General features: G+C 44.7%; 1 protein-coding gene across 1 annotated transcript in view; it reads right to left on the minus strand.

Annotated features, from left to right (window-relative positions):
• Positions 1 to 25,890, minus strand: part of RSPO3 (R-spondin 3) — a 63,385-nt gene extending 37,495 nt beyond the window's left edge. Inside the window, exon 1 of the mRNA XM_082481832.1 lies at positions 25,341 to 25,890. Within this exon, the coding sequence (XP_082337958.1) occupies positions 25,341 to 25,437 (97 nt within the window). The 5' untranslated portion in view covers positions 25,438 to 25,890. The remainder of the gene's footprint in view (positions 1 to 25,340) is intronic.
• Between the last annotated feature and the right edge of the window lie 830 nt (positions 25,891 to 26,720).

A 26,720-nucleotide genomic window follows, 5' to 3' on the forward strand; every position in this document is an offset into this window, starting at 1 on the left:
TAAATGGCAGGCAGCGCCATTATGACCTCAGCAGCCAGTAAGCCAATCAGCCACAGCTTTCCCTCTGAAGCCAGTTTGCCTGCAGCACTCCTATTGGGTGCGTTAGTGGTACGAAGAGGTCCAGGCAGAGGCCAAAATGCCCTGTTGCCCCCTTGCTGCCACCTCCAGCGTAGAAGACACCCTCCATGGCTGCTGGGTCAATGCAGGATGAAGCCAGGTCACCCGTACCCGCCTTCACCTGCACTCTTCCCCCTAAGAGGAGCCCCATGACCACCACCTCCCTTGCAACCTAAGACTGAAAGCTGCCAGGCTGCTCCAGCCTCTTGAGGATGCCCTGGAGAGGTTGTGCAGCAACTGGGAAATCTGTGTAAAACTGCTTAAAGATCTCTATGAATGTTTTGCTCTGCTCTGATGTCTGCCCATAAGGGTCACATCTATAGGGGATGATGGGAATGCTATTTCACAAGGATTTTCAAAAGTGGTTTTCATGCAAAATTGCTATAAAGTGCAAAAATTTATGAAATATTCCACAAAATATTAAAAGGCAATCTGTTTCACTTTATTGGGAATAGTTGGTTTCAGTTACTTGAAAAAAAATTTTACAAAATTATGTCGAAACTTTTTTGTGAAATATTTCTATTTTTAAAGAGTGACGTGTTCTAATGGAATTTTGTTCTGTCAATGATTGTCCGAGTGGCTTTAGTTTGAAATAATAATAGTAACAATGTAAAGGTGGTAAGGAATGGTAAGATACAGAATTTCAAATTAAAAGGAAATTCTAAAGTAAAAAAATAAATAAACTGAGGCCACCTATTGACAATACCAGGTAAAGAAAAACAAAGTTATATTATTATATATAAAACCAAGAATGAAATATCTAGGAAATTTAGGGTTAGTGTTATGCGTGTTATTAAACATTTTATAGAAAGAACTATAAAGTCAAAGGTTTTGAAGCCACTTTAGTGTTTTTCTACAACAGCAAAAAAAAAAAAAATAAAGCCTTATGTGTCTTTAAAACCAGTTTAAAGTAAACTGACGACACAAACATCTGGAAAGATTAATGGTTAATCTAGGAATTATAACTTTTAGAGATGACCGACTTTATTTGTCTGATATGTTGTTTAATATTGCTGATGCACATGCAGAGTGATATCTGACACTTTTTATGCACAATTGAACGAGTGGTCTTACAAATAAACTTTTGCTAAAGTATTTCACCAATAGCAATGGTAGGAGTCACATAATTCCGGCTGGATCACAGCAGCATCCTGAGGGCACGTGTTTAACCTTACTCTGCACATCCAAGTACAAATTTGTGAGACGCCTCTTCCTACCCAACCTGCTGCACGACGAAATGATCCATTTGCCATTTCGTGGCCTGAGAGCTGCTTTTTCAGGTGCTGGATGCCTTAGCCAGCTTGCAAAATATCCTTGGCACTTTGCAACAGTGTTCCGTTGAAGAACATTTTTCTAATAACTGCAGTAATGAGGAAGAGAGGACTGTTCAGTTCTGTTTTGTCACGCTGTAAAATAATTAAGTTAAGCTGATGCAGAATAAATGATAGAAATAGAACCCGTTACTGCAAATAGAACTGTCTAATGTAAGTTATACCAACAATTAGTTAGGCTTCGGTGAAAACCAAACATCCCCTAGATATTAGAAAAACATGAAATCACAGCAGTTATTTTTAAAGCATCCAATATGATGAATATTTGGCAGCTCGACTGGTGGCTAGTGGCTTGCGGCACCGCTTGGTTGGGCTGCCATGAGACAGGGCTCGGATATGAGATGACCGCAACACCACCACTCCAAATGCTGGGCTGCTTGCAGCAAAAATTGTGATAAAAAATGACACAAAGAGATGCCAAAATTCAATAAGTGAAAGGAAAGGTTGAACTGTGCCCTAGTATGAAAACATCCTTCTTAACTGACTGCTCGACCTCATGGAGTTGCATGAAGCAAGTCAAGTAATTTACTTTCACAAAGAGGTAGCAGTTCCCCACAAGTACATGCCCCCGGTGACAGCAAGCAAAATTGTACATAAGGGGATTCTGTCCTGGGGTAGAGTGATGGACCCAGTTATCAATCTGTAATCTGTAGACCACCAGAGGTCTGCATAATGTTAGAAATGAGGAAAAATCGTTGTGACGGTATGGGTTCCCCACCCCCAAAGCAAACATATACGCAGTCCACCACAGATAAAAAAGAAACAAACAGTGTGGAAGAAACTAAAAGCAATAGGTGAACTTCCAACATCTGGTTACTTTGTCTTTTCCTATACTTGAAGCCCCCCTAACAGCACCACCGAGTTATGTGCTTTTGGAGAAAGCCAGGGGTTCTTGGGTTTGAAGGTTGGTGAAGTTGCCTGCTTATGGTCCCCTTCTAGCACGGGAAAGTTGAAAGTATTAGCATCCACATTTTCAAACCCAGGGCCTCCAGTGAGACAACTAACCTCCCGCTTCATTCCTACGTACAGAACCTGATTTTCAGAGTGCCCATGGAAGATGCAGATGGTCAGAGGATGGAAAATGCAGCTATTTATTTAGGTGTCCAATTGAAGGATTGCTGCTTCACTTCTAGACCAAAACTTTAAAGTTTTGGCCTTGTCATCTTTGGGCTTCAATTTCTTCATCTGCAAAGGAGAAATGATACCTATCTCTTAGGAGCACTGAGGTGTTTAATTCATGGATGCTTACAATATGTCCTCAGCTTTGGCTGAAATTCCTGGCTTCTTTGCACATGAAAGCCTTCATGTGCAATTCTGTTCCTGGCACCGCATAAAACTTCGCTTTATACAGGATTCTCTCATATACATCAGATTGTTATGAACGCAACTACCGAGTCATGGGTGCAAGTGTGGTAACAATTTATTGTAGTCGCTCGCGCAACCTTTCCATGCACAGATTTCAAAGGCAGAGTGAGACAAGCTGGGAAGCCAGTTCTTTTAACTTTCTGATTTCTGCTCTGTGACTGAAGAGATTAGATTATTGGAAAACATGCTATTAGCACTGGCTTGCAGCCAAAGGGTCTGCTATGCATTCTGCAAGGGGTGCTGTACTCGCTGTAAATTAAGGAAAAGAGCTGGGTAAGTTACTCCAGCGAGGAATGTTCCCTTTGGGAATTGTCCACAGCAAACGAGAGCTGTGGTTGGTGAGCAAAGAGCAACAGGGAGAAGAAAAATAACAAAAAAGGTCAGAAATTTCAGGGAAATAAAAGGCCCTTTTTCTCCTCTACACTGAGCACCAAGTTAACAAGCTTTAATGTTTGTTGATCCCTTTTACGCTACTTTCTACATACCCAGACCCAACTGAAAAATAACCCTGAACAATTACCATGTAAGCCCATGCCTAAATTCCTCCCCATTCGAAAAAGCACATCAGCATATGGTTACCTTCACACATGTGTTACAGACCCCTTGACTTCAATTAGACCTAAATACCTGATTAAAATTAAGGACACATTCTTGAATAGAGGCTCTTGTGCTTGGAGCAGACACATATCTTCCTGAAGTAGGCAAAAGCCTAACTCTTAACATACTAACTTTGAAAATAATGTCTTGAACTTCTCAGCCATTAACTAATTCAAAGTTTAGACTAGTTTTCATTTTTTAACTTTTCAATATTTTTAGGTAATTTTGTAGTAGAGAAAATAAAATATAAAATATTTTCAACATAATGACTATGTTTTCATGGTGTTCCAAAGAGCAAAACCATTATTGTTTTCTTCTTTTTTAAATGACTAAAAAGCAAATTCTCTTCCCTAATTCTGCAGAGAAAAGCATAGCTATGTGAATTCAAAAGTACTATTTTAATTTATTAACTTTTTAAAATTAATGTTCATGCATTTTAAATCACTGCCATTATATCTGGGACTTAAGATTCCTACAGTGCTTGGAGTTAGCAGCCCCGTTGCTTTGTGTCTCAGCAGGAGCCCCGACACAGATGATAATTTCATTGCTTTTTTAATATAAAGATTTTCAACTTTGGGATTATTAAATAATTTTATAAGGGGCTACTAAACTATACCCTGATAGGAAGGAAAACATCGCTTTGATTTCAGGAAGAATCAAACTGATTGTCCTATAAAAGGAGAGATTCAAAGAACGTTCGTTAATCTCTAAAATCTTTTTCAGCTTAAATCTGCTGTTTACTGTGTAATGCTTTCCATACCAACATCATATGTAACACTCCATATGGAAAAAAGCCAGTGCAACAAAGGTGTTCTCACTGAAAATTAGAAAGAGGTGTTCAAAGGGAAGCCAAGTGAAAAGGAGGCCAAATGATCAGGGAAAATAATTACAAAGTTTTTTGCGGACATGTGAGAAAGAGAATAAATACAATTTTTGCAAACTGTATTGTGATTTCAACCATATTTAAAAAAACCCAAGAACATGATATAGTCAAATAGCAACAGCAGCAATAACAGTAAGACTCCAAATATATGTGCAGTTCTGTAGGACCTGTCACTCTGTGGTCCTCAAGGCACTTCATAGCAATCAAGTAAGATGCAGGTCCGTGATGTGAGTCAACGCTTTAGGGGTCATATTGCCTTTCTCTTAGGTGACTGCAGCAGCTCTTCAACAACACTACAAGAAAGGGAATGCACTGCCTGTTTGATAGCTGCTATAACCAGTCTGAACGGAGATATTTGGGGAGCCTCTGGGGCTGAAATTGTGACTCTTACCAGCAAACCCAGAATGATTGCTGTCAGCCTTATTCCACTTTGTATTGCAAGGAGGAGGCGTAGCCATCCCAATGCCCATGCTGGAGCAATAGCTCAGTTCGAGCGATTGGATTCGGAAGGGTCAGTGCATCGCCTCACTGCTGTTCTCTTCCTCTGAACGTCTCTAAGCTTTGAAGCGTCTTGATGCTACGTAATGCCTGAGAGCTGCTGGTGGCAGGTCGGGCACAGCCATGAGGGAAAGTGGCACCGGGATGTCTTCATGGTCTTCCCTTCCTTCAGGAGCACAGTTGCTTTGGTCGCAACATAGGAACAACACTGTGGTAGACCCCGCTCCAATTCTTCTGTTATGACTTTATAAGCAAAAAACAGCTCCATGAAAGTTTAACACCAAAAGAGTCACACTCGCATAGAACTGGGCTGAGATCGGGTACATTAAAGCCTCAGTCATGGCTGTTCTTAGAGATAAAAAAGCATAGTAAAAACTGCATCTAGCTCTGTGGAGTGTTTTCTCCAAAACCAGCCTTGCCTGAGGCACACGCTACAACAGCATCTCTTTATCTAGGTGGAAAAAAAAATTAGTCTGTAATTAAGTGTTGCCCCCCAAATATTTGATGCTGTAAAGTTATCTGCTACTGTAATTAAAAGTACAATGGATCAACAGTTGGAAATGGACATGCGTCGGTCTCAACTGCACTATCCAAGACAAATTTCAGAAAGCTTTGGTAGTTAAATCATTGCCACAGTCTCAGGGAGGCAGTATAATCTCAGTCGCATGTATGCTTCAAGTAAGAGGTCAGACATCTTTCTAAGAGCATGCTGTAGCTTAACCATAAATTATTGTGCCTCAGAAAGGAACCATTGAGTGGGTCCTACAGTTTTTGCTAGGCACCTTCAGACATTCCTCGCCTCTGTACCCCTGGCTAGGGGCTGCACGTGCTGGCGGGCCAGCCATTAGTTAGCATTTTGCCTTAAGATAGCATCAGCAATATCATCGTTTTCTTACTCACAGTGAGTCGCATTAAGCTGATCAATCTGATTCTGATGACATAAAAAAAGAGAATGAAACAATTGTGGATAAAAGCATATAAAAATGCCATATTTTTAATATAGGGTGATGATCCAATATTTTCATTGTGATTTGAGAACTACTTGCTTCACAGGAGTTTTCAGAAATAAAATAAACTTCAGTTTCCTTAAAACAAACTCCACATTGTTGCCTTATGAACAAAATTGGATTTTTATGTCTCATAAGGTTTCAATGTAGCATATCTGCTGGATGAGGCATCAGTGTAAGCAAACAGATGGTAGGAGACTTGTTGATTTTACCACGATATATTTGTGCAGGATAGAGAAGGGGAGAATCTCAAGAAAGTATCCTTTTGATTTCACATAATTTTCTCTTGCTGTGTCCTAACCATTTGTCTAACGCAGTTCAACATTCATATGAAATTACTGGCAAAAAAAAAAAGAAAATTAACAGTACCTTTTAACTTTTTACAACCTAAACATGTATCTAAAATTCTTAAGCAATATGGTCTCTTCCTCAGTTTGTTTATTCTTTATATCAGAGGAAATGAAGAAAGAACTAATAAGTTACTATTTTAAAGAGGATGTAAAGATGGAATGTTGTTTCATGTAAAAATGCAGTGAAATGATGGAACACTTCTCCTCTTTCAAAAAACAGAAGGAATAACAAGCCAAGTTATTTACTGTTCCTGCCTTTTCTGAACTACAGCATGGATTACACTTTATTTCTTCAAACTAGTATCTGGGAGGAGTGTTTAAGGTGCTTTCTTATACTGAATTTGGAGACACCATTGCCTTAAATAGCATATTCCCTCAGCCAGCATGGCTGTGAGCAAAAGAAGAAAAATTACCTTTATTATTATAGCCTCTCTGTTTACACTTTTCTTTCATCCCCATTGCACTGTGGCTCCTGCTCTGGAAGCGTAGGACTGGATTGCCCCTCCCGCTGATCCCGGGGTACGCATTCACATCTGGGCTAAGTAGCTGTAAAGTTCTTCTATTCTCAAGCAGGAGTTTCACACTCAAATTGCATGTGCTTATGCTGTAACCAACCATATGGCAACGGAATAGCAAATTTTGAGGAAAAAATGTTTTCATCATGATCATTACATTGTAAGATAAGTGGGAATGGCCCACAGCATCACAAACTCGAGGGGAAATGATATCCCAGCAATCCCCCTGAAATGACGTATAGTTAAAATATCCGTTGCCCTTTAACATTCAAGCATGACTCCAGAGTAGGAGTTAAGATCTCTGGAGGGTCGGTTCCCCTTCAACTATTTTTTAGCACCTCTGAAAGATTTTTGTCTAATTTTAAAAATTAAAGTGCCTGCACTTAGGGAACCATGCTAGCATTAATCTCCCCTGGTTGTAGGCACTGAAGATTGGATGTCCACGATTGACCCAGCTGTCCAGGCTTCTCAAGTATCAACATGGGTCTTGGTGGGTTTAACTCTTCTATGGACAGAGACAGGGAGATCCTCTGGGCTTAGGGGCACCAGACTTCTTAGACACTGGAGGCAAACAGACATTTCTAGGGCTCAGTCTATCTCAACTATCTTAAATCTCTGCCTAAAGATGAGATGGATTGGGAATTGCCATGTGACGTCCCATGACTAGCTCAGTTGTTGGTGTTTATGCTTTCAATGCCTGCAGACAATGGAGATGATAAAATTATTTATTTGGGTCAAATGTCATCATTCTGTAAAAATCAACACAGTCCTGCCAAATTATCCAATGGAAGATTTGTTCCTTGTGGTACATGAGGTCTGACCACCTGGAATTCAGCAAGATTTGCAAGTAAGTGATCTGTGTGTCTTAAAATGAGATCACTGCTCTTGGCTGGTCTTAGAAGATAACTTATCCGCCCCCTTTTCTCTTTTTGAAAAATTATGACAACGACCTCTTGCAAACCTGTCAAGGGGATTAATATGAAAAATGAGCTCATATTTGTACAGGTTTTGAAAGGTGCATTCTTGCTGCTGCTTCTTATTGTTATTATTTTAAGGTGAATACGGTCACTTAAGGGAGTTTTGTGCAGATCAACTCCAGTTGCTCCCAGCTATCCAAGCCCACTAGCTTAGAAACACTCCTTACTAATGTTCCTCTTCCTTGAAGACACCATCTCGTCTGTCCCTTTGTAGCTTTTCTGGAGCATGAGCACCTCCTCTACCTGACTTCCTGAAGCTCCCACATATGCACACATGGAGGTACAGAAGATAAATCGTCTTACATCCTACCTGATATTCATCGTCCTTGCCACTGCCAAGCTCAAGACAGTTCCCTCACCCTTTCCTCCTGCTGGCTACTGGCTCTGGAGGTGGAAGAGTGTCAGCACCTGGAAGCCTATAAACAAGTTCAGAAAGACCAAGGCCTAAAGAAGGTTTCGTGGCTTGCTTTCTCCTGCTTTTGGCCATGAATGACATGTGGTGCAAGGCCAGACCCAGCCTGTAGCGGTCGTTCTCTGGCAGACAGCTACTAACTTCAGCCAAATGTCAGAGGTGGCCCTGCCTCAGCAGCACCTCAAAGAATGTACTGCACCCACTGCCTATGCTTCAAGTCCACGTCATGCTTGGGAACTGGTGATAACAACACATTTACTTCATCTGTGCTGGGTACTAGCTGACTGTGCAGAGGTGAAGCAGGAGCAGATGTTACCCTCCTCTCCACTCTTGACATCAGCCCAACATCTGGACTGGTAAGGAAGCTGTTAATAACTTCCTTTGCCACCACCTTTCTGTTTAACTTGCTGAGGCCCGATTCAGGTGATCGCAAGCATTGTATCTTCCCCTTTTCTTTATCTGGGAAACCTGCAGCACCAAACTTCTCCTTAACAAGTTTCATCCTTCTTCCCTGCTGTGACACTGAATCCAGCAACTCCGCAAGCCACCACGACCATGGGAGTACCCAACAAGTCAACATGTTCCTGCTTTGCAGCTCACATCCAGGTCTCCTGGTCACCCAGCTTGCTTTAATTTATTTCTTTAGTCAAGGTCTAAACTCGCATATAGAAAATGGTGACTCTAAGTTTGAAAAGTCAGATGTGGGTATGGAACTAAAATGAACGGACGAGCAGCACAGAAAACTCCTAAAGACTACCTAGACATTTTGTTTAAGGTAGGGGACGGGAAAGTAGAAGGGGGCTGCCAGCTTAAAAAATTAGAAGTGATGCCTTACATGCATTATTCCTGAGTGTCAGACATACCACCCTAGGAAAGCATCACGAGTGGCCTGACTAAGCCCCAAGCCTTTTTGCTTGCAGGACCTAACCAGTGCAAGGTGGACACCAGAGCCAAGTCTCGTGATCCATTTTTTACCTCTTCTGTATTGGAACCAGCACACTCTACTCACCACAAACTGACAATATATAATGTAATTTAAATGGGAAAAAATCAGTATCACCAACATTTGGGGGGAGAGAAAATTCTGCTATGGTATGCACATGCACAGAACCTGCTGTCCACTCTGTTCCTGGGATATAATACATTTTTTCTGCAAAGAAATCGGCTAGACTGTAGATGCATTTATATGTCTTCATTCATCTCAGCTTGTTGTAAACATGATGATTCTTGATACACTTTGGGGTAGGAGGGAGCTTGGTGGGTTTGGATTAACTATTTTTTTAATATTTTTGGGCCAGACCAGAGAAAGGCAAAGAAGTCCAAACTGAAGCTCTGAGTACTTTTTCAGCCTGATACAGATCATTTAAAATATTGGTCAGGATAGCGCACTCTACCCGTTGCTGTCTAGAAGATTTGCAAGCATGGTGCACACATTACAGAATGCTGTCTCTGCACTGATTATTTATAATGATAACACACTGACGCTCAAATTACACTGTGTTCTGGCTGCTGCCTTCTGTCTTGCCCTTTCCTCCAAGCAGCCTAGTGGTAGGACTTTCATATGCATTTGCAAAGCGCCTATTGCTGCAAACATTAATAAGAGCTATCACTTAGGAGCAGTTACTTACACTTTGTTTAATCTCTAATGGATTCTTCTAAATATTTACAGTAGAACAGTTGTCAGACCAAATGCTGGAAATTACTGGCAACTTCCCAGCATCCAAAAAGGAAAGAGAAGAGAAGTGAAAAGGAACCCACTCGTTGTTGCATTCTTCTGTGGGGTTTTAGTAAGTGAGGGTCTGCATTCTGTAACTTGGTGGCGCTGAGCGAGGATGGTCCAGAGAGTTGTGTGTGCACCAGCCTCAGCCGTGTAAAACTGCCTCTATTCTTGCCAATCTTGAGGGAAGTGACTGTTTGCTTTGCAGACCCTGAAGTAAATAAACTGTCGGGAAGGCCAGTGGCTGCTGCAAGAGACGAGATGGAGGAGCTCCCAACTGTTTGGGGGTATCAGCATAGGACATGGTGCTGTTTGCTGTTGGTTGCATTGTGCCCTGCACCCGGGCAGTCTCTTGGCTGTTAGACCTGCAGCCTCCACAATTCCCCTGGTTTTGTGGCTCCCTGGCACAGGCATACAGAACATAAAAATTAAAAAAAAAATTAAGCGTGTGAGGCTGGAAGAAAGCCTTTGGTGGGCTTCACCTCCACAGCCTCTGAAGCTGTCTGGCTCTGATGTGCAAGGTGCGTGTGAAGGAGGAGTGGAGGAGGAACCAGAGGATGGGCAGCAGTGGGAGCCTGCAGCTCCTGGGAGGGACCCGCACGCCAGCAGGAGCTGGCTGACAGATCACCCACCAAGCTGTCCAGCTGTGCCCAACAAGTGGGGGACCCCGGGCCGGCCGGAGGAGGGGACGGCAACTGCATCGCTGCTTTACAGCTGGCAGAAGTGCCAGCGCGTGGGAGGGGGACCTGAGACAGGAGGCACTGGTGCGGCTCGCTCTCCCCGCTGTGACACGGCAGGTCTGTACTTACACAAAAAGGCTGGAAGGATTGTTGTCTCGCTTTGGAAAAGAATCCATTGATTTGAAAGTGAGAACTTTGCCTGAATCAGGATCTCTGAATTTATCCAGATAGATTTTTTTCTGTAGTATTTGCTATTGTAAGGCCCTGTCCTAATTTTGAGACGTGTCTGTGCGCGCATGTGTGTGCGTATGTGAGTGTGTATGTGTACGAATGCATGTGAGAGGGGGAGAGAAATCTCACTGGCTAAAACTGTTCTGCCAAGATAAACTTTGGAGCATTTTATAAATTAACTCTGCTCTATGTGTTTATTTTTCTTTTGGAGATTCTAAAAGGAGACTGTTCAACTCATCTTATTAGGGGCAGCATATTTTTTTAAAGAGAAAAATAAGTTCCTACTCTGCACTGGAAAGTATTTGCTATTTTCAGCTAAAAGTATTCTTTCCTTCTGACCTGGCATATTAGATAAGATTTATACTTCTGACCTGACATTAGGTAGTTAAGATTTATTCTTCTATATTAACTTTACTGAGCTTGCAAGCTATTCATTTACAGCATAGGGAATATATTTATGGCAGAAGCAAAGAAAGTTCACTACAAAGTAGTAAAATATGTTATTAGGAGTGTCCCGTAGACTGATGAAAATTGTGAGTGCCCTTGCAGCTGGCTCCCTTCTGGCTCTTTTTTCCTTCTTTGTTATTTCAACTTTAAAACTTGAATTTGAAGTCAGTTTCAATGGCGAATAACTTAAAAGAGTCCAGATGATTCTAATATATCCACATATATATACGGACGTATATGCTGTGATTGAGAGGTGCAGGGAAGGGGATAACAAGTGATTGAATTCTCTTCGCGTTCTGCTGGCAATGACCCAGGCATAAGTAACGTTGGACCTCGCTCTCCTGCCAGTATAAATCAGGAGGGACTCCACCGAGGTATAAAGCTGGTGTGCGAGTGAGAGCTGAATCGGATCGAGCGCTTTCCTAAATCCAAAGGTGTGGGCCCAGGCAATCCGTTAATGTCCACTTGACTTAAAGAGGGGAACCGCAGACTATGATGGAAACCTGGAAGCACTTCAAGCCTCTATAGACAGAAAGTTGGAAAGTTAAAGGCCTCCTATTGAAATCAGGGACAAAACCTCCCATTAACTTCAATAGGAACAGAATCAGGCCCTAGGAATGGCTGGAAGCCAAAGAACTGGATGGCTCAAGAAATAGGTAATAGGACCTGATGACTTTTACCAATAAATCACCAATGCAAACCTGGCCGTGCTTGGTTTAGACTCAAAATTGCTTTCATCTGATGTTTGTTTGAAACTGTACACATTGTAAAACCTTCAAGAAGAGCTGGCAGTCGTGATAGCTGTCTCAGCAAGAGGCCGACGTCTGGACAGGGTGTGGTATCTCCTCTGTCCCCACGTCATCGGAGGGAGTCCATCTTAAAGAGCAGCAAGAAGCAGCACTGGCCTGCCTGTAGAGAGAGCAGTGCTTGGGCGCTGCCGTTAACCAGAGGTTTTCTGTTTCAGAAACTGTCAGACTAACTCCGTAAATCCACTTAGGCTGAATATATTGGGGGGAGGGGGTTATGACTCCACAGCAAGCCAAGAGGAGAAGTAGATATTTCCATTTGTAGACATTATTCAACTGCTGTCGCAAAAGAGAATAGAGATGTGCAGAGCTTTGAGGAATTAAATGTGTTGGAGAAAAGGCTTGGCATAGGGAAAGTTAGGACCATCGGGCATTTTAAAAGCTGGGAATTGCTCATAGAATCCAGCAAGCAGTGCTTCACGCTGCAGTTTGGCTGATGAACTCCACTGCCGATCCCTTCTGCGACACCACAGCACTCTGCAGCTGAGGAGGATGATTTTGTAAGTTGTACTAAATTGAGGCCAGTTGCCCTGCCGTCCATCATGGCACTCCCTGACAAAGTTGTGGGGAAATGCAAAGCATTATGGAGGGGACTTTCCTCCCCCCCCTCCTCCCCCCAATGTTTTTGCAAACAGTGAACTTTTTCTCCTGGTCCCTGAAGGGTCCTCTACTGCTGCGTGGAGAGCAGTAGACAAACTGGGTGAATATTTTGGTATCTGTGCTTGGTCAAAAAGCCATAGCCATGTTTGATGTCAAAGGACACGTTCAGAACAGATCCCCACTTACCAAACTCCGAGCCTCATATTCTTGTATTTGATAGACCTCAGGGCTATGTACCCTATCACAGCAAACTTTTCCAGGTTCTTCCTTACTTCTACCAGGGCACATCTGACAAAGGCTCCAGGGATTCACTTGGTTTTGTATACGCAAAGATTCATAGCTTGTTTTTACAATCTGTCTTTGTAAATCAAAGTTGTTGTTCACTGCTTCTTTTTTCTCACCAGTAAAACCCCTGCTATCATCAAGTCATCGCACCACAGCTCAAGGGCATCCGTTCTCTTTTCACCATTTCTCCTCAAAACCCTGGGCTCAGAACCATAAGTTGCAATAACTTGTGGCTTGGCATCAAAAGGGAAAAGTATGCCGAAAAGGAAACTTGCTTATAGGTACAAACAGGGGAGCGAGGGAAAGGGAACACTAAGGGAGCGTTCCTTCAGGGTGACACTAAGGAATAACAGGAATCGATAGGAAGATGAGAAAAAAGTTATTTAAAAAGTTCATTTGACAGAGGACGCACTATCATATACATTAGACAGCAGTGTCACATGTGAATCCCGGTGTGCCTGCTCTGGTTCACTACATTCTCCTGCTAGTTCTTGTTTCCATTGGGCTTGGGTTGGATCCAGGCATGTTATGGATAGTGAGGAGGACATGGACCGCACCTGTATTAAATCAGGCAGGCTAATGGAGCTGATCTAGAGTTCCTCTACCACTTGCCACTTCAGAAAATGCAGCATTTTGGGTCTATCCCTGTGCTCACTCATTTAGCTACTCTGGTTTGCTGTATGTTCTCACTCTGAGAATTACTTCAGTCACTACTTTGAGAAATAGTGCCCAAATTCAATACCTGTAGGAAGAGAGGGCAAGAGGGAAGCTTGACAACTGTAGCTGAGCAGATGGCAAAGTAGGAGAAAGCTCATGAGTACATAGTACTGGGCAGGGTGAATAAGTGCAGCACGGGGAAAGCAGTAACATTATCCCTCCCACACTTTTAAGTGGCAAATCGCAGCTGTTCCCTTACAAAAGGCAGTGGAATACCCTCACAACCTTTACCAGCACCTCAGGAAGAGAAGTGCAGATTGCATTGCTGCTCCTTTTCTTGGTGAGTGAGAACAAAAATCCCCCACCAACTATCGTGTTTTTTTAATAGCCTGTATAAACATTTAGGCTGGATTCTGAGCACATGCAAATTTTATGCTGGCAGAGCTCCGTGAGTTATTTGCTTCTTGACATGAGTTCTAACTAGAAGCAGAATCAATCCCTTAACCTTTATGAGATGTTTATTCTGCCTAAACCAACTCCCATTAAAAACAATGCGGAGGCTTTAATTGAAAACCTCGTGTTAGTTGGGCACGAGCCTTACGATCACGACATTTCTGTTCTCTGATAAAAGGGAGGAATATTAACTCTTCTCGCTGTTCCCTCAGCAGGCGCACAGATGCAGGTACACACATACACCCACGTGCACGGACACCCCCTGGGGAACATCAGCAGTGGTGCTGCTGGGCTGTCACGGGGCCAAGGAAAGATGCTTCTCCTCTAACACCGCTGATTTCCCCCACCCAGAGCCCAGCCTAAGGAACATTATTTTCCTCCTTATTCACTGAATAAAATTTCCAGCCTAGTGATACATGTCATTTGCAAAGCCATAAAAGTTTCACCTGTGCACAACCAAAAAGGTAAGGGTCCGTATAACTTTCTAGGCATGCCAGGCTCAACAGAAAGAGAAGAGGGGCCGCTACCAAGCTTCCCATGCATTTTTATTATTTTTAATTATTTTATTATTTTTAATTTAGTGTTGGATTTCACCTGTGTAAAACTAATGGATTTGTTTTCTGTGACCGAACAGACCATAAGAAGTGGGAGAAGAGTTGAGGTTTTCAGACAAATCAAAGGGCTTTTTGTGGCTTGAAACAAAACTTATTCTGTCTGGGGTTATTTTGCCTATATTTTAAGACAATTTCAAAGTGAAAATACTTTAGAGAACAAATCAAGACCTTTCATTCTTGCTTGTGTCTGTGTGTAAATTTAGGTGTGTATGTGAATGTGTATGTACAGATGCAGATAAGAATGTGTAGGGGAGAAGGGAGAGATGACAATGTATGAGCATTTATATTAATTTTATTCATAATTTCTATTTTAAATTTGATAATTATATTTTTATATTCTATAAAATATTTTTGTTTTTCATCGAAATTATGATTTTTGTCAATATTTTGTGAACGGTGTCAAACCCCACCCTGCACTTCTGGTAGGTTTACAGTTTCCTGACACCTTTGTCAAGTGCTATATATGCTGATGGTCAAAAAGGTCTTTTTAGCACATCATGGACATCACAGGCTGAGTAAAGGAGTTTTTTGAGATCTAGGACTACAGCTGTAGGCTTAGGGGGTTGCAGGGGATGAAGTATGTAAGCCAGAGAAGGCTTATGTAGGAGTCAGGGAATATGAGATGGAAGATTCTTCTTCTGAATCAGCTCTCTTATATGTAGTACTGCACATTCTGTGGCTGATCTCTTTTGGACAAGATGTGTCCAAGGTCTCTGCAGATGTCCAGCTGAAAAACACAGACCCTTTTTGGTGCACACAGCAGTAACCACAGTCAGTCAGGGAACCACGATGGAAGGCCCAACCAGCAAATTCCATAGATGAATAACTTATTTTTCAACAAATTATGCAAGGCTTCAGAAAGGATTATGGATTGACTTTCATAATGCTTGGTGGTCTTTTAGTGGTAGCTATGATTAGAATACTCTTTTTTTACATAATCAGTGAAGCAGGGAAATGCAAGAAAAGACTACTATTTTGATTAATCTATTTTATCTGGACGCAGGTGTGATTCATACTGAGGAAGAAATGAACTTCTCTGCTCACTGTGTAGCTGGGAAGTGATACGATTTCAGAAAGAGGTGAATAACAGCCCGCCCTCATTTTGAAAGGGTAGATTACAGTTTCCTTTGTCACCAGCCAGATCCTGGCAAATAAGACCCTCCCGCCCCACTTCGGTCAGTCCCCACCCAGTGCTTCTAACCTCCACAAAGCTTGGGAAGGCTTGTGTTCATCAAAGTATCTGGCCACAGTACATCACAGAAAAATTGTAGAAGAAAGCCTATTTGAAACCTCCTCCATAATTTTCAAGTCCATGGAATGATCGAGTCCACTTTGACCTCTAAGAGACACACAACCATAATATATGTCACCACTTGTTAACATTGTTTCCTGCAATATGCTGAACTCAAAGTTAGTAATGTAACAGCTTACTTGTTCTAAGACATATGTTTGAAAGAGGCTGAGGGTTTAAAGCATGATTAGTATCTCAGTGAACTACTCAGATGAAAGAACATGGTACCCAGTCATGGAAGAGAGTAAGCATCCTCAAATCATGCTAATTTTATAGGTTGTCAGCAGAAATAAATGATGCCAACAGAGAAAGGGAAATATTTTTGTCTGTAATCTGTCCAGGGGAACTTGGTTTTATATTTTCTTGTTCCTCGAAATAACTTTGGTCTTTTCTTAAGAAGTAATATATGGCCTAAGCAGCCACGTGGATGTCCTCTTGCTGACATTCACTCACAACTGAATCCTACTGATAAATTCTTACACCACTGAAGCTTCCCCTCAATGGGTAGCTTAAATAGCAGGTTTGAGTTGCTTCATTCCTAAAGCCAGGAGATTGGGCTTAAAAATGCTTATCCAGGACATAGCATAAGTTATAAATTCTACTCTCGTACAGAATTCTACTTTTTGCTTTTAATACACCCTCAAGCCTGAAACTCATTAATTGCTCAACTCTTCATAAAACATAAACACAAAAGACGAATGTGTGACTTCATTTTGGACTGCAAAACAGAAGCTGTTTTTTTGCAAAATACCAAGTCATGTAATTTGTTTACCTTTCCTGCCTTCAAGATCTTGTCTATTAGATTTTATGACATCTGTGGCCATCGTGCCCAGCACAAGGAGGTCTTGTCTTTGCTGATTATTTTCAGTTCTGTGTTACACTAAAACTTTCTGGAATCTTCATCCATCTCTGTGTCTTTGCTAAATACATGCACTTAACATCTTCTGACTCCCATGTTAAATAGATATCCTTTGGTCCCACTTGGTTCTGTTTTGGAGGCATAATTCTTCACTCGCCAGCGTAACATAAAGTAAAATAAAACCAGCAACTCCTTATTCAGTGGCATAGAAAAAAGTGAAATTAATTATGAACATTCTAGGAAAAGGAAACAAGGTTATGAAACACTTGCCGACACTGGTGTTTGTAATCTTCATGAATAAGCAATGCAATAACGCAGGGCAAGTGTGCGTGGGAGGCGCGCTCAGAAGAAACTGGCTGTTTTCCTCTCTCTGACCAGTTGAGCTGTTATGAATAAAAAACGTTGTTGCTAAAGAAACCTGTAATAAATCCTGTTGGGAGTATTACATGTGCTGATAACATACATAAACTTTGTAAACATATTAAAGTGTCAGGTCTTAGTAGCTCTGGTTCATGTAGATGTTTGTAAATGTTAGTCAGGAAATGCAATGGAAATCTTCTTCCACCAGCTGGTTGCTCCTCCGTTTCTGGTTCACACGAGAGCCTTCTCCTCTTCCTTCCCCTTGAAACAGAACCTCACTTTGTAGGGAAGATGAGGAAAAGGGGCTCAAGCCCTACCTCTGCTGTAACTTCCCACCGAAACGCTGTCACCAGAGCAGCTGTGCACCTGGTGAGTTATTTGGAGAGAAGTGGGGTGGACGAGCTGGTGCTTGATAAAGGATTTATGCAGTTCCGAACAACCCTGCTTTGTGTAGCGATGCCCTCCATCGACGCCTCCATCAAAGTACAGTTGGCAGCCCTGAGCGGGCCTTTTAAGTTGCCTTTCAGTAGGGGGAAAGAGTTGGGCGCCTCCAAAAGGGACTGACAAAACCCCAGCAAGCTGAAAAAGGGCTTGCCAGCCCAGTCACAGGGAAACGCTGGGGTCAGAAACTGCCTCAAATCCTGGCTTCCAGGGGCTTTAGGTGCTCTGGCAGTGCTTCCCAGCCCTTGCAAGCCAATATGTTCTTTAACAAAAGAAAGGAAACACACCTTTCTTTAGAAACACACCAAGAAGGGAGCAGCAGCCTTCCTGCCCTTAATGTATCCAAAACCTCAGCAGCTGAAATATTCGTCCGGGAGCTGAAAATCTAAGTCAAATTAATTCTTCTGTCCAGCATGAATCAACTGTGTTGATCTGCTCTAATAAACTGACTTTTTCTCACTTGGATTTGCATGTAATCTCAGGTCGTTTGCTCGCACCCGTTTTCGTTAGCACAGAAGAGGAAAGGGCTGGAGGGGGCCCGTGTACGGGAGCAGGCATGTGCGTGCCTATGTTCCAGCGTCAGTGAGAAATCTCCTGCAGAGTCCCGTGCTCCCTGTGGAAAGGCTTTGTACTGTTATTTTTACTATTTGTTATGATTTATTTATTGCCTTTTTTACCCTGGGTTTCTTGAAGAGAAAATGTCAAAGTCTCTGCAGAAGGGACCTGAGCTCAGAAGCCTCCCGCGCCAGGTGGAGGCTCAGTGTCAGTAAGCTGAAGTTGCGTGTTCGAAATGGCAAAACATCTGAGAAATGCCCGTGCGTCAAGGGTGAGGTGACAACTAAGCAGGGCTTTGAAGGCGAGGGTCTCAGGTGTTTAAATCCCGCCCCAGAACACACCTTAGGCACCCAAGTCCTGTTCTTGGATCCGAGCCGTGCTGTGTCTGCCCTCGCACTTTGCAGGAAGCCGCAGGAATCGCACATCGTTCTATTCCAACACCCACCAGTGAGCTCCTGTTTTATTTTACAGTGCCCCCAAATCTGCTTTACCCTGCAGGAAATATCAAACGCCTGAAATCCCATCTAGGACCTTTCAAGTTGAAACATGAAATGTGTCAGGACATAAAACTGACACACAATAAGAAGCTTGAAAGGATAATGTTCGTAGCAGCGCACTACCAGAACTCGGTGTAGACCTGTGGTTCGGGGTTTTACTTTCATTTAAACGTATCGCTATATGCATTTCTTTACGTTCTTCCCCCTAATTACTCTGTTGTGTGGAGCTGAAGTATCGGCGCAAGGCCGGGGTGCTGCTCGGGGTAGGTGGGAGTTCGGTGCCGTCACAGTTCGTGTCTCTCCCAGTTCAGCTCCGGCCCCCATAGCTGAGTTCTTCCCTACCAGCACTGGAGGGGTGTAAGTTTCGTGGCTCCTTTGCTTCAGCGGGTGCTATTTTTGCTTACACAAGTAGATAATACTAACATTTTTAAATGCATAGTCTATAGCTCATAATCTAGAAATCGAAACACACAAAAATGTTTGTTAGTCAGCTGTCATATAACCGTAGTGCGATACTTCCTTCTTTTTAAGTAACACTGCCCATTGCTAACAACAAAAATAGGGTTAAAGTAATCACTAATAAAATCTGTTGGATTTTATTATGACAAAGTGTCTAATAAGTAATCGTTCTGCCACGGCCAGAAGATCAGCTATTCAATTATTTCTAAAAAAGTTGTATCTCTTCTCTTTTTTTTTTTTTTTTTTTGAGAGAGCCATAACATGTTTTGCATGAATAAATATTCTCTGAATATTTTTATCTGCGGCATTGTTTGTGGTAATAGCAGACAGACAGACTTTTGTATAAAAACGTACATGGTTTCAGCTGCCTTTTGTCATCTGATAAGTTTGCTTTGTTCTGCATTATTTTGGTAAAAAATTGGCAAAGTGATTTTGAGTAGTTCAGACTCCAAAATTAGAAATGAGACAAAAATATTATTTTTATTAGCTTTTATATCTCCTCCACCAGCTTTTTGCAATTTTTCATTTAATTTCAAGAGCAAAAGGGACAATCTACTGTTGGGGAAAAAACTTCTTAAGAATCTCCATAGTTTTAACAAATGAGTTTTCCTATTAGTCACTGTCTATAAATGATTGATTATGGAGCGTTAGACAGCTTGTTAATGTCAGCGATAAACAGCAGTGGTCAAGCCGACACACTAAGCTTTATTAACCAGAAAGCAAAAAGAGCATGCTAAGCAAGAGATAGCAAGTAATTCTGATTTTTAAGTCTTGGCTCAGATTTTATTAGGCATAATTTCCATTATCTTCAGCGAAAAATTTACAGCAAGAATAAGAAACAGACCGGGGATTTGCAAAGGCTTGATACGCTAATAACAAAGCCTAAAAGAAGAAATTAATCTCAGAGTTAACTTTATTGATTTCAGTTGGCTCAATAGGTGAAAGTAATAAAATAGCTGTTCTTTTCACATGCTTAAAAAAGAGATCGCCTCTCAAGCAGGCTATCTATCATGGTTGCGAAAGGTACAGAGCATTGTTTTTTCCTATATAGGTATCGTACATGTTTGGATCGTGCAATTTTGCAAGTACTCTAAGCATAGGAATTCTTCCAAACTCAAAATGTTTCCTGAGGTCCTGCAGAAAAAGAGCCTTCTCCAGCTGCAATGAGGTCCACGGGACTTTCTCCACTGCAAGCAAAGGAGGCAGGTTCAAGCTCTAAAACCATCTCGTTAGTACTAGCAATATTTTATTCTGCCTGCAAAGGGAAATACGACTTTTTATGTATTTGCTGATATACCATCCTGCATCAATGGCTTTGAGATGTTGTGGTGATATATGTATTTGCAGTTTAACATGAATTTTAAATAGTATGAGACAGTAGCTGAGAGAAACAAAATTTGAAATTATCACCCTTTCAGATGCCAGGTATGAAATGGGAACTGGTCTGTAACGTCCTTTAGTCTCTTGGGATAATAACATGTATCGTTCCACATGCAGCTGGTATACTTCAAGGACAGACCTACATGCACGTAGAGTTATAAAAAAAAAAAACAAAGCAAGCAAGCTAACCCTATAATACTTCTAACGCTTTGAGCAGTGGGTATTGATTTTCTAATATTTAATTGTTTAAGATATCACTACTATGAAATACGTTCACAGTTTATGAAAATGCGCTAAAACAGTTCTCCGTCTGCTTTTGTTTCTAATGACCGCAATAGGAATTTTTACGGTCTGTTTCGAAACAAACACGATCTCATCCAAAAATGAGAAATATAGTTTCATTGCAAAAAAAGATGCACTTGTCACCAGCAAAGTATTTACTCTGACAATGGTAATATGAAAACATCACAGAAAATAAAAAAATTATCATCGGCATACAAATACTTTGAAAGAGAACTAACAGTGGATAATTTAATCCCACCCGAGGACAGATTCAGTTTACTCGATGGCTGCTTGCTTGGCTAACTTCTGCTTTAAAGTATCACATTCAGATGTTAAATTATTTCTTTTTAAAAAAATTGGTAACACCGCCTATATTTTATATAGAGTATGTAGCAGTACCACCTGTGGCATGCCAACCCTAAACATACATGTAGCTATCAGTAATATATATATTGATGGTGAACTATTAACAAATTTGCTTCCAAAATGCAGTGTTATTTTAACTAATATCGTAATTCCTCTATTTTACCTCCATGTAAATGACATCCTCCACAAGGGTATAAAAAACCTGAATAATTTTGCCAGTTTGTGTTTTGTCAGTTCTCTCCTGTTTCGTTTTATTTTATATAGCTATGTTTTACACATCTGCTTAATTTTGAATTCGTAAGTAGCTGCATGCAAACTAAGCCAGAGGCAGAGTGTTTGCAGGGTGGAGCCCTCCGCTCGTGACCCTGACCAGAAGCAGATGCTGGAAGACCTGCAGTCCCGCGTCAACAGAGGAACCGATGGAGGAGCAACCAAAGGAACGACCGCCGGGTTTCATACCACTACAGCAAGAGGCAGGAGGCAATTGCCAACATCAGATACTGATGGGCTACCAACAATATACATCATGGTAGCTCTACATCCAAATTGCAGTTCCACTAAGTCATACTGATAGTTTTATGCCCAGATGTAGGAGTTGTGGTACAAATGCAGACTTTTCTATCACTTTGCTTATTCTAGCAATTTCCAAATTTAGTCTGTGGCTCACTGGTAGTCCACAGGGTCATGTCAGATGGTCTGCCAGTCATTCACAGACCTATAGCAAACAATGCTTCATTTCCACCAGTTAAAAGGTCAATGAGAAAAGGGCACAATCTTCAGTACTAAGTTTTGAGGGTTGGTGGTGGCCTACATAACCAAAATATTTTGGGACTATTGACTTTATCCTACTTTTTTCCTAAGCAAACTGTAATCACTGGCAGATACACAGAACTACTTATTTATTAGTATGCTAGTCTATACTGGGCTGCATATTAATCTCTCTTGTAGGACCCAAACAAGCAACTTAATTTGTTAATCTTAATCGCTCTTATCAGAATAAAAACAAATCTCTTTGCTAATTATAAGTTTGCTTTTTGAACTTTTATTGATCTTGTCTGCTATGTCTAATTATGGACCCAATCCGCTGCACTCCACAGCGGACTTCAGAGGAGTTTTGCCCCGGTACAGCCAACTACGCATTTACTGCTGATTGTGAGACAGAAATTTAGGATGCTCAAACTAGAAATTTCAGTAGGAGTTTGAGGAATGAAAGAACTGCAGACCACACTTTTCTCCTAGTAAAGATTACTTTGGCAATAGATATAAAATAAGTAATGCTTCAGGACCAGGTCCATCTGATGGGGTAAATTAACAAAGAAACTTCAATTTGTACCAGCTGAGAGTCTGGCCCAGCATATTCTGAATTAGTCAGTCCAGGCTTCATTATTCCTTCATCTTAAAATGTGGGAGTCTACAATATAATACATAGAATGGCGTGCTCGGATATTAAACAAAATGAAGTAACGTGGGCTCGCTGACTGCTTCATGGCACATGGTTTGTACTGTATTTAAAAATACATAGGTTAAATGGAAATTTGAAAAAAAAAAAAAAAATCCCTAACAATGTGTTTAGGACTTTTGCTTAAAGTAGACTATCTGGGCAAAAGAAAGAGAAATCCAGAGAAAGTCTTCCATGTTGTAGATGAATCTGACAGGTGTCTTCTTTATCTGCATGCTATCATTTTTTTCAAGTTCCAGTATTCACTAACAGCATTTCACAGATTTTTAAAGCCAAAATGACCATTGCAAGCAGTGACCGTAACCTCTGTTATAATAATTTACATAAACACTCGCGCTCTATTTTTCGCTTCACACCAAGTAACACTAGTTATACCAAAGCGTGTTCTACAGCCAGCCCGATTTGAAGACCTCAGCCACTGGACGATGTACACTGTGTCCAGGTGAGGTGTTCTGATGGTTATTTGTCTTCACTGCCAAAATAATGAGCCAGATCTCCGTTCTGACCCTTTCTAGCTGTGATTTTTTTTTTTTTTTTTTTTGCGGCGACTCGTTCTGCTGTGAATTTAACCTAACTCTTGCATCTTAACCAGAAAACTTTGAGCAAGTACTCAGTACCTTCTCTGCGTCGTACCAACCAGCTCATGATTTGCAGCCGACGCTTCCACCTCTATTTCCCGAAAACTACGCGGCTCCACGGGGGTGCCTCAGAACGCCCCGGGTGGGACGGCGCCCGCATGAGGACCACACCACACCACACGCCCACGCAGCAGCCCCGATGCTGGGAAACCCACCCAGCACCGAGACCGGCCGGGGGCAGGAGGGACACCTGCCCTTCCCCCCCCACACCCAGGAGTGGGGGCAGCGGCCGTGCCGTGCCGTTCCGTGCCGAGCCGAGCACCTGCCGCCGTGGGCTGCCCGCCGCGGCAGAGGACAGCAGAGGTCGCCGCCGGCCCGGCTCTGGCCCGGCGCGGCGCTCACCAGGTGCCGGAGCAAGGACGGGAGGAGGAGAGGGGGGACACGCTGCCCGACCCTCGCCCTATGAAGGGGGGGGATCCTGCCCCCCTACCCCTGCTATGCCCCCCGACCCGGGGCTGAACCCCTCCACCGCGCCCGTCGGGGAGCCCCCACGGGCTGGGATGGGTGGGGGAGGCGGGGGGCCGCAGCTTGTGGGCCCGCGTCTGCCAGGGGTTAAAGGAGTGGGTGGGAAGTGATGGAGGCTGCGGAGCCCTCCCTTGCCAAGGATAATAAATCGGATGCCCTGACATGTTTTACTTAGCCCTTAGCGCTCCCTCGCTCCGCGGCCGTGGGGATGGGAGGGCTGGAGTCCCGGTCTCTCTCCTCGGCTCCGCTTTAGGGGCACTTTAGGTGAATCAAACCTTGTGTGCAGGAGGCAAACCATACAAAGGAGGCTTTCAAGGGCTAGCCATGCCAAGGAGGGGAAGGGAGCGAGCGGTGAGCAAAAAAAAAAAAAATAAAAAATTGAAATAATAGTAACCCCTCCGTCCCCTCCCCGAAGAAGTAACTTCATTGCTTCTTGCTGATTAAACGCACGCTGCCGTGGTTTATGGTATTTCCCCAGTATCTGCAACTGTCAGGGAAAGAGGACAGGCATGAGCAGCTCATCCGCGGTAGATGCGCAGAAAATGCCTCCCCAGAAACGGCGACGGGTCCGACGCAGGCGGGGCGGCGGGTCGGGATCGGCGGCACGTCCCGGTGCCCCCCCCTGCCGCATCTCGCCGCAGTCGGCGGCTCCTTGCGACGCCACGGCCGGGATCAGCCCTGCGGCCCTGCCGGGGGAGGGTGGTGTCACCGCTTACCCGGGTCTTCGGAGCTGCCCGGTGCTGCCCGCCACGGAGGAGCCCCACGGAGCCCACCCGCCCGTCGCAGCGCCCCGCGACCTGGACAGCGCCTTCCCGAGGGAGCGATCGCTTCTGCCTCGCTTTTCCTTCCTGCCCCGATGTCGGAGGGAGGGGGGGGGGGTGTCTTCTCGCCTCTGGTCTCCCACATCGCCTCCTCCGGGCGGCAGCGTCCAGGGAGATGCTGCCATCATCCCCGGGAACTGACCATCGTCCCCCGGCCTGCGGGGATGCCCCGGGCCCTCCAGGCTCCCTCCTGCCGCCACCCCGGACCCACGCGACACTGATCAGGGGCTGGCTAAGTCAGAAGGGACCAACTCCCTTCATCCCATTGGATTTAATAACTAGATAAATAGAATATCAGGGGCCACACAACCTCGGAGCAGTGCTGATGGATGACCCAGGAGCCTCCCGGACGGTGCCACCGAGGTGACTGGTGGCGACTGAAAGCTGGAAGTCAGTGGACCCGGGCAGCGCCGCGACACCCCAGCCCCCCACTCCGCATCGCCGGGCGCCGGGCTTAACCTATAGCAAGAATCTGTGCTGCTGGTTCTTGGGGTGGGGGCTCCTCTTTCCGTCCTCCCCCAGGTCGCTAAACGGTGACCGGGGTGGAGAAAGGCTCTTAGGGCATCCCAGCAAAAAGTTACCTGTCGCGTCATCGCGCTTTCCCTTTGGGAAATGAAAAGAGCTAAGAAAGGACGTTCCCCTTTACCAGCCATTAAGATATAAAAGAGCAGACGCAGGTCTTCCCGGAGCCAGCTCTGCTCATCCCGGCGAGGTGAGAGAGAAAAGCAGAAAGAGGTCAAAAATCGCCTTCATCCCTCCAACTCAATGAAACTGCCCGTAGATCCCGCTCGGCCGTGCCGCGGGCGCGGAACTTGCTTCCCAGCGCCCTCGCAAAGGCACCGGGGGCACAAGAACCCCCCGGACAGGTGAACAGCACAACGAGAGGAAGCAGAAGTTATCAAAGTATAAATCTCTTCGCACTTACTTCTTCCCTGTCGCCGTACCCTGGAGGCGTGGTGGCTGCCAATGTATTCCATAAAGTTCAAAGTGATAAAAAACCAAGAAATCAGTCGCAATTGCATAGTAACCCTTTGAGAGTTCGACTTCTCCTTTTCGTTCTTTTTTTCTTTCCTTTAAAAAAAAAAAAAAAAACAAAACCAAAAAACAACCGGGGTGGTAGGCGGCAAAGGATGAACACAGCAGCAGAAATACCTGCACTGAGATGCAAAGCTGGGCTTGGCGGGGTTGATGGCTTTTGCCTTTTTTTTTTTTTGCCTTTTTTTTTTCCTTTCTTCCTTTTTTTTTTTTTTTTTTTTTTTCTCCTCTCTCTCTTTTCCCTTCCCCTCCGCTTTTCCTATTGCACTTTCCAAGCGTCCACCCCGCTACCTGCCGCAAACCTCAGAGGGGAGTCAGCAGCGCAGAGGAGCCGAGCAGCCGCCGCCGGGGTCCATGCCGGGCCGGTGGCCGGCAGCATGTTGTGGGGGTGCCGGGGGTGGGTGCGTTCGGCTGTGCGCGCCCGTGTGTGCGCCGGGCGGGCGAGGTGCCGACAGGACCGAAGGATGGATGGCGGTGGGAGAGGAGTGTGCGAGGGCGGGAGTGGCGGGGGGGCAGGAGGAGGACCCAGCCCCGCCGCCGCCGCTCCGGAGCAGCCGCGCTCTGCGCCGCGGGCACCGCCAGCCGCCGGGCGCAGGTGGGCCGGCCCCCCCCCCCCCCCTCCCGTGGCTCTCCCGCCCGCCGACCAGGAGCCCCCGGGCTTCATGCGGGAGCTGGTCCGGAGCGGGGCCCCGGGGGAGAGGCCCCGGGGCGGGGCGGGGCGGGAGGAGGCGAGCCCCAGCGCCCCGGCACGGCGGGGGGAGGCTCCCCGCGTCCGGCCGAGCCCCCCTCCGGGCATCGGCGCCCGAGCATCCTCCAGCGGCGGGGCCGGGCGGGGGGCGCCGCTCCGCGCCGGCCCCGCGGCTGCGCTGCCCCCCGTGGCGGGGCGGGGCGGGCCGGGGCCGGGGCCAGGGCTGGGGGCAGCCCCCGCCCGGAGGTCTCCGCTTGCCTCCCCTCCCCTCCGCCGCCGGCCTTCCCGAGGTCCCCGCGGAGGTGCCGCTGCCCCCCGCACCCCAGCCCCTCCGTAAAGAGGAGCCCCCCCCACCTCCTCTCCGGGGGGCCGGGGCGGTGTGCTCGGCCCCTTCCCAGCGGAGGGGGACTGAGCGCAGCACCCCCCTTTGCCTGAATCTGTCCCCCCACATCCCTGCTCGAAATGGAGATGGGGAGACGGGAGAGGGGGTGCAGGGTCTCCTTCTCCTCGGGATTTTCTCCGTTGTTGCCCTTTCCCCGCGGGACAGAGGTTTTCCGGCGGGACGGGGCAGCGCAAAGCCGC

This window comes from Vanellus vanellus, assembly GCF_965231255.1.
Source record: "Vanellus vanellus genome assembly, chromosome: 3".
NCBI lineage: Eukaryota > Metazoa > Chordata > Aves > Charadriiformes > Charadriidae > Vanellus > Vanellus vanellus.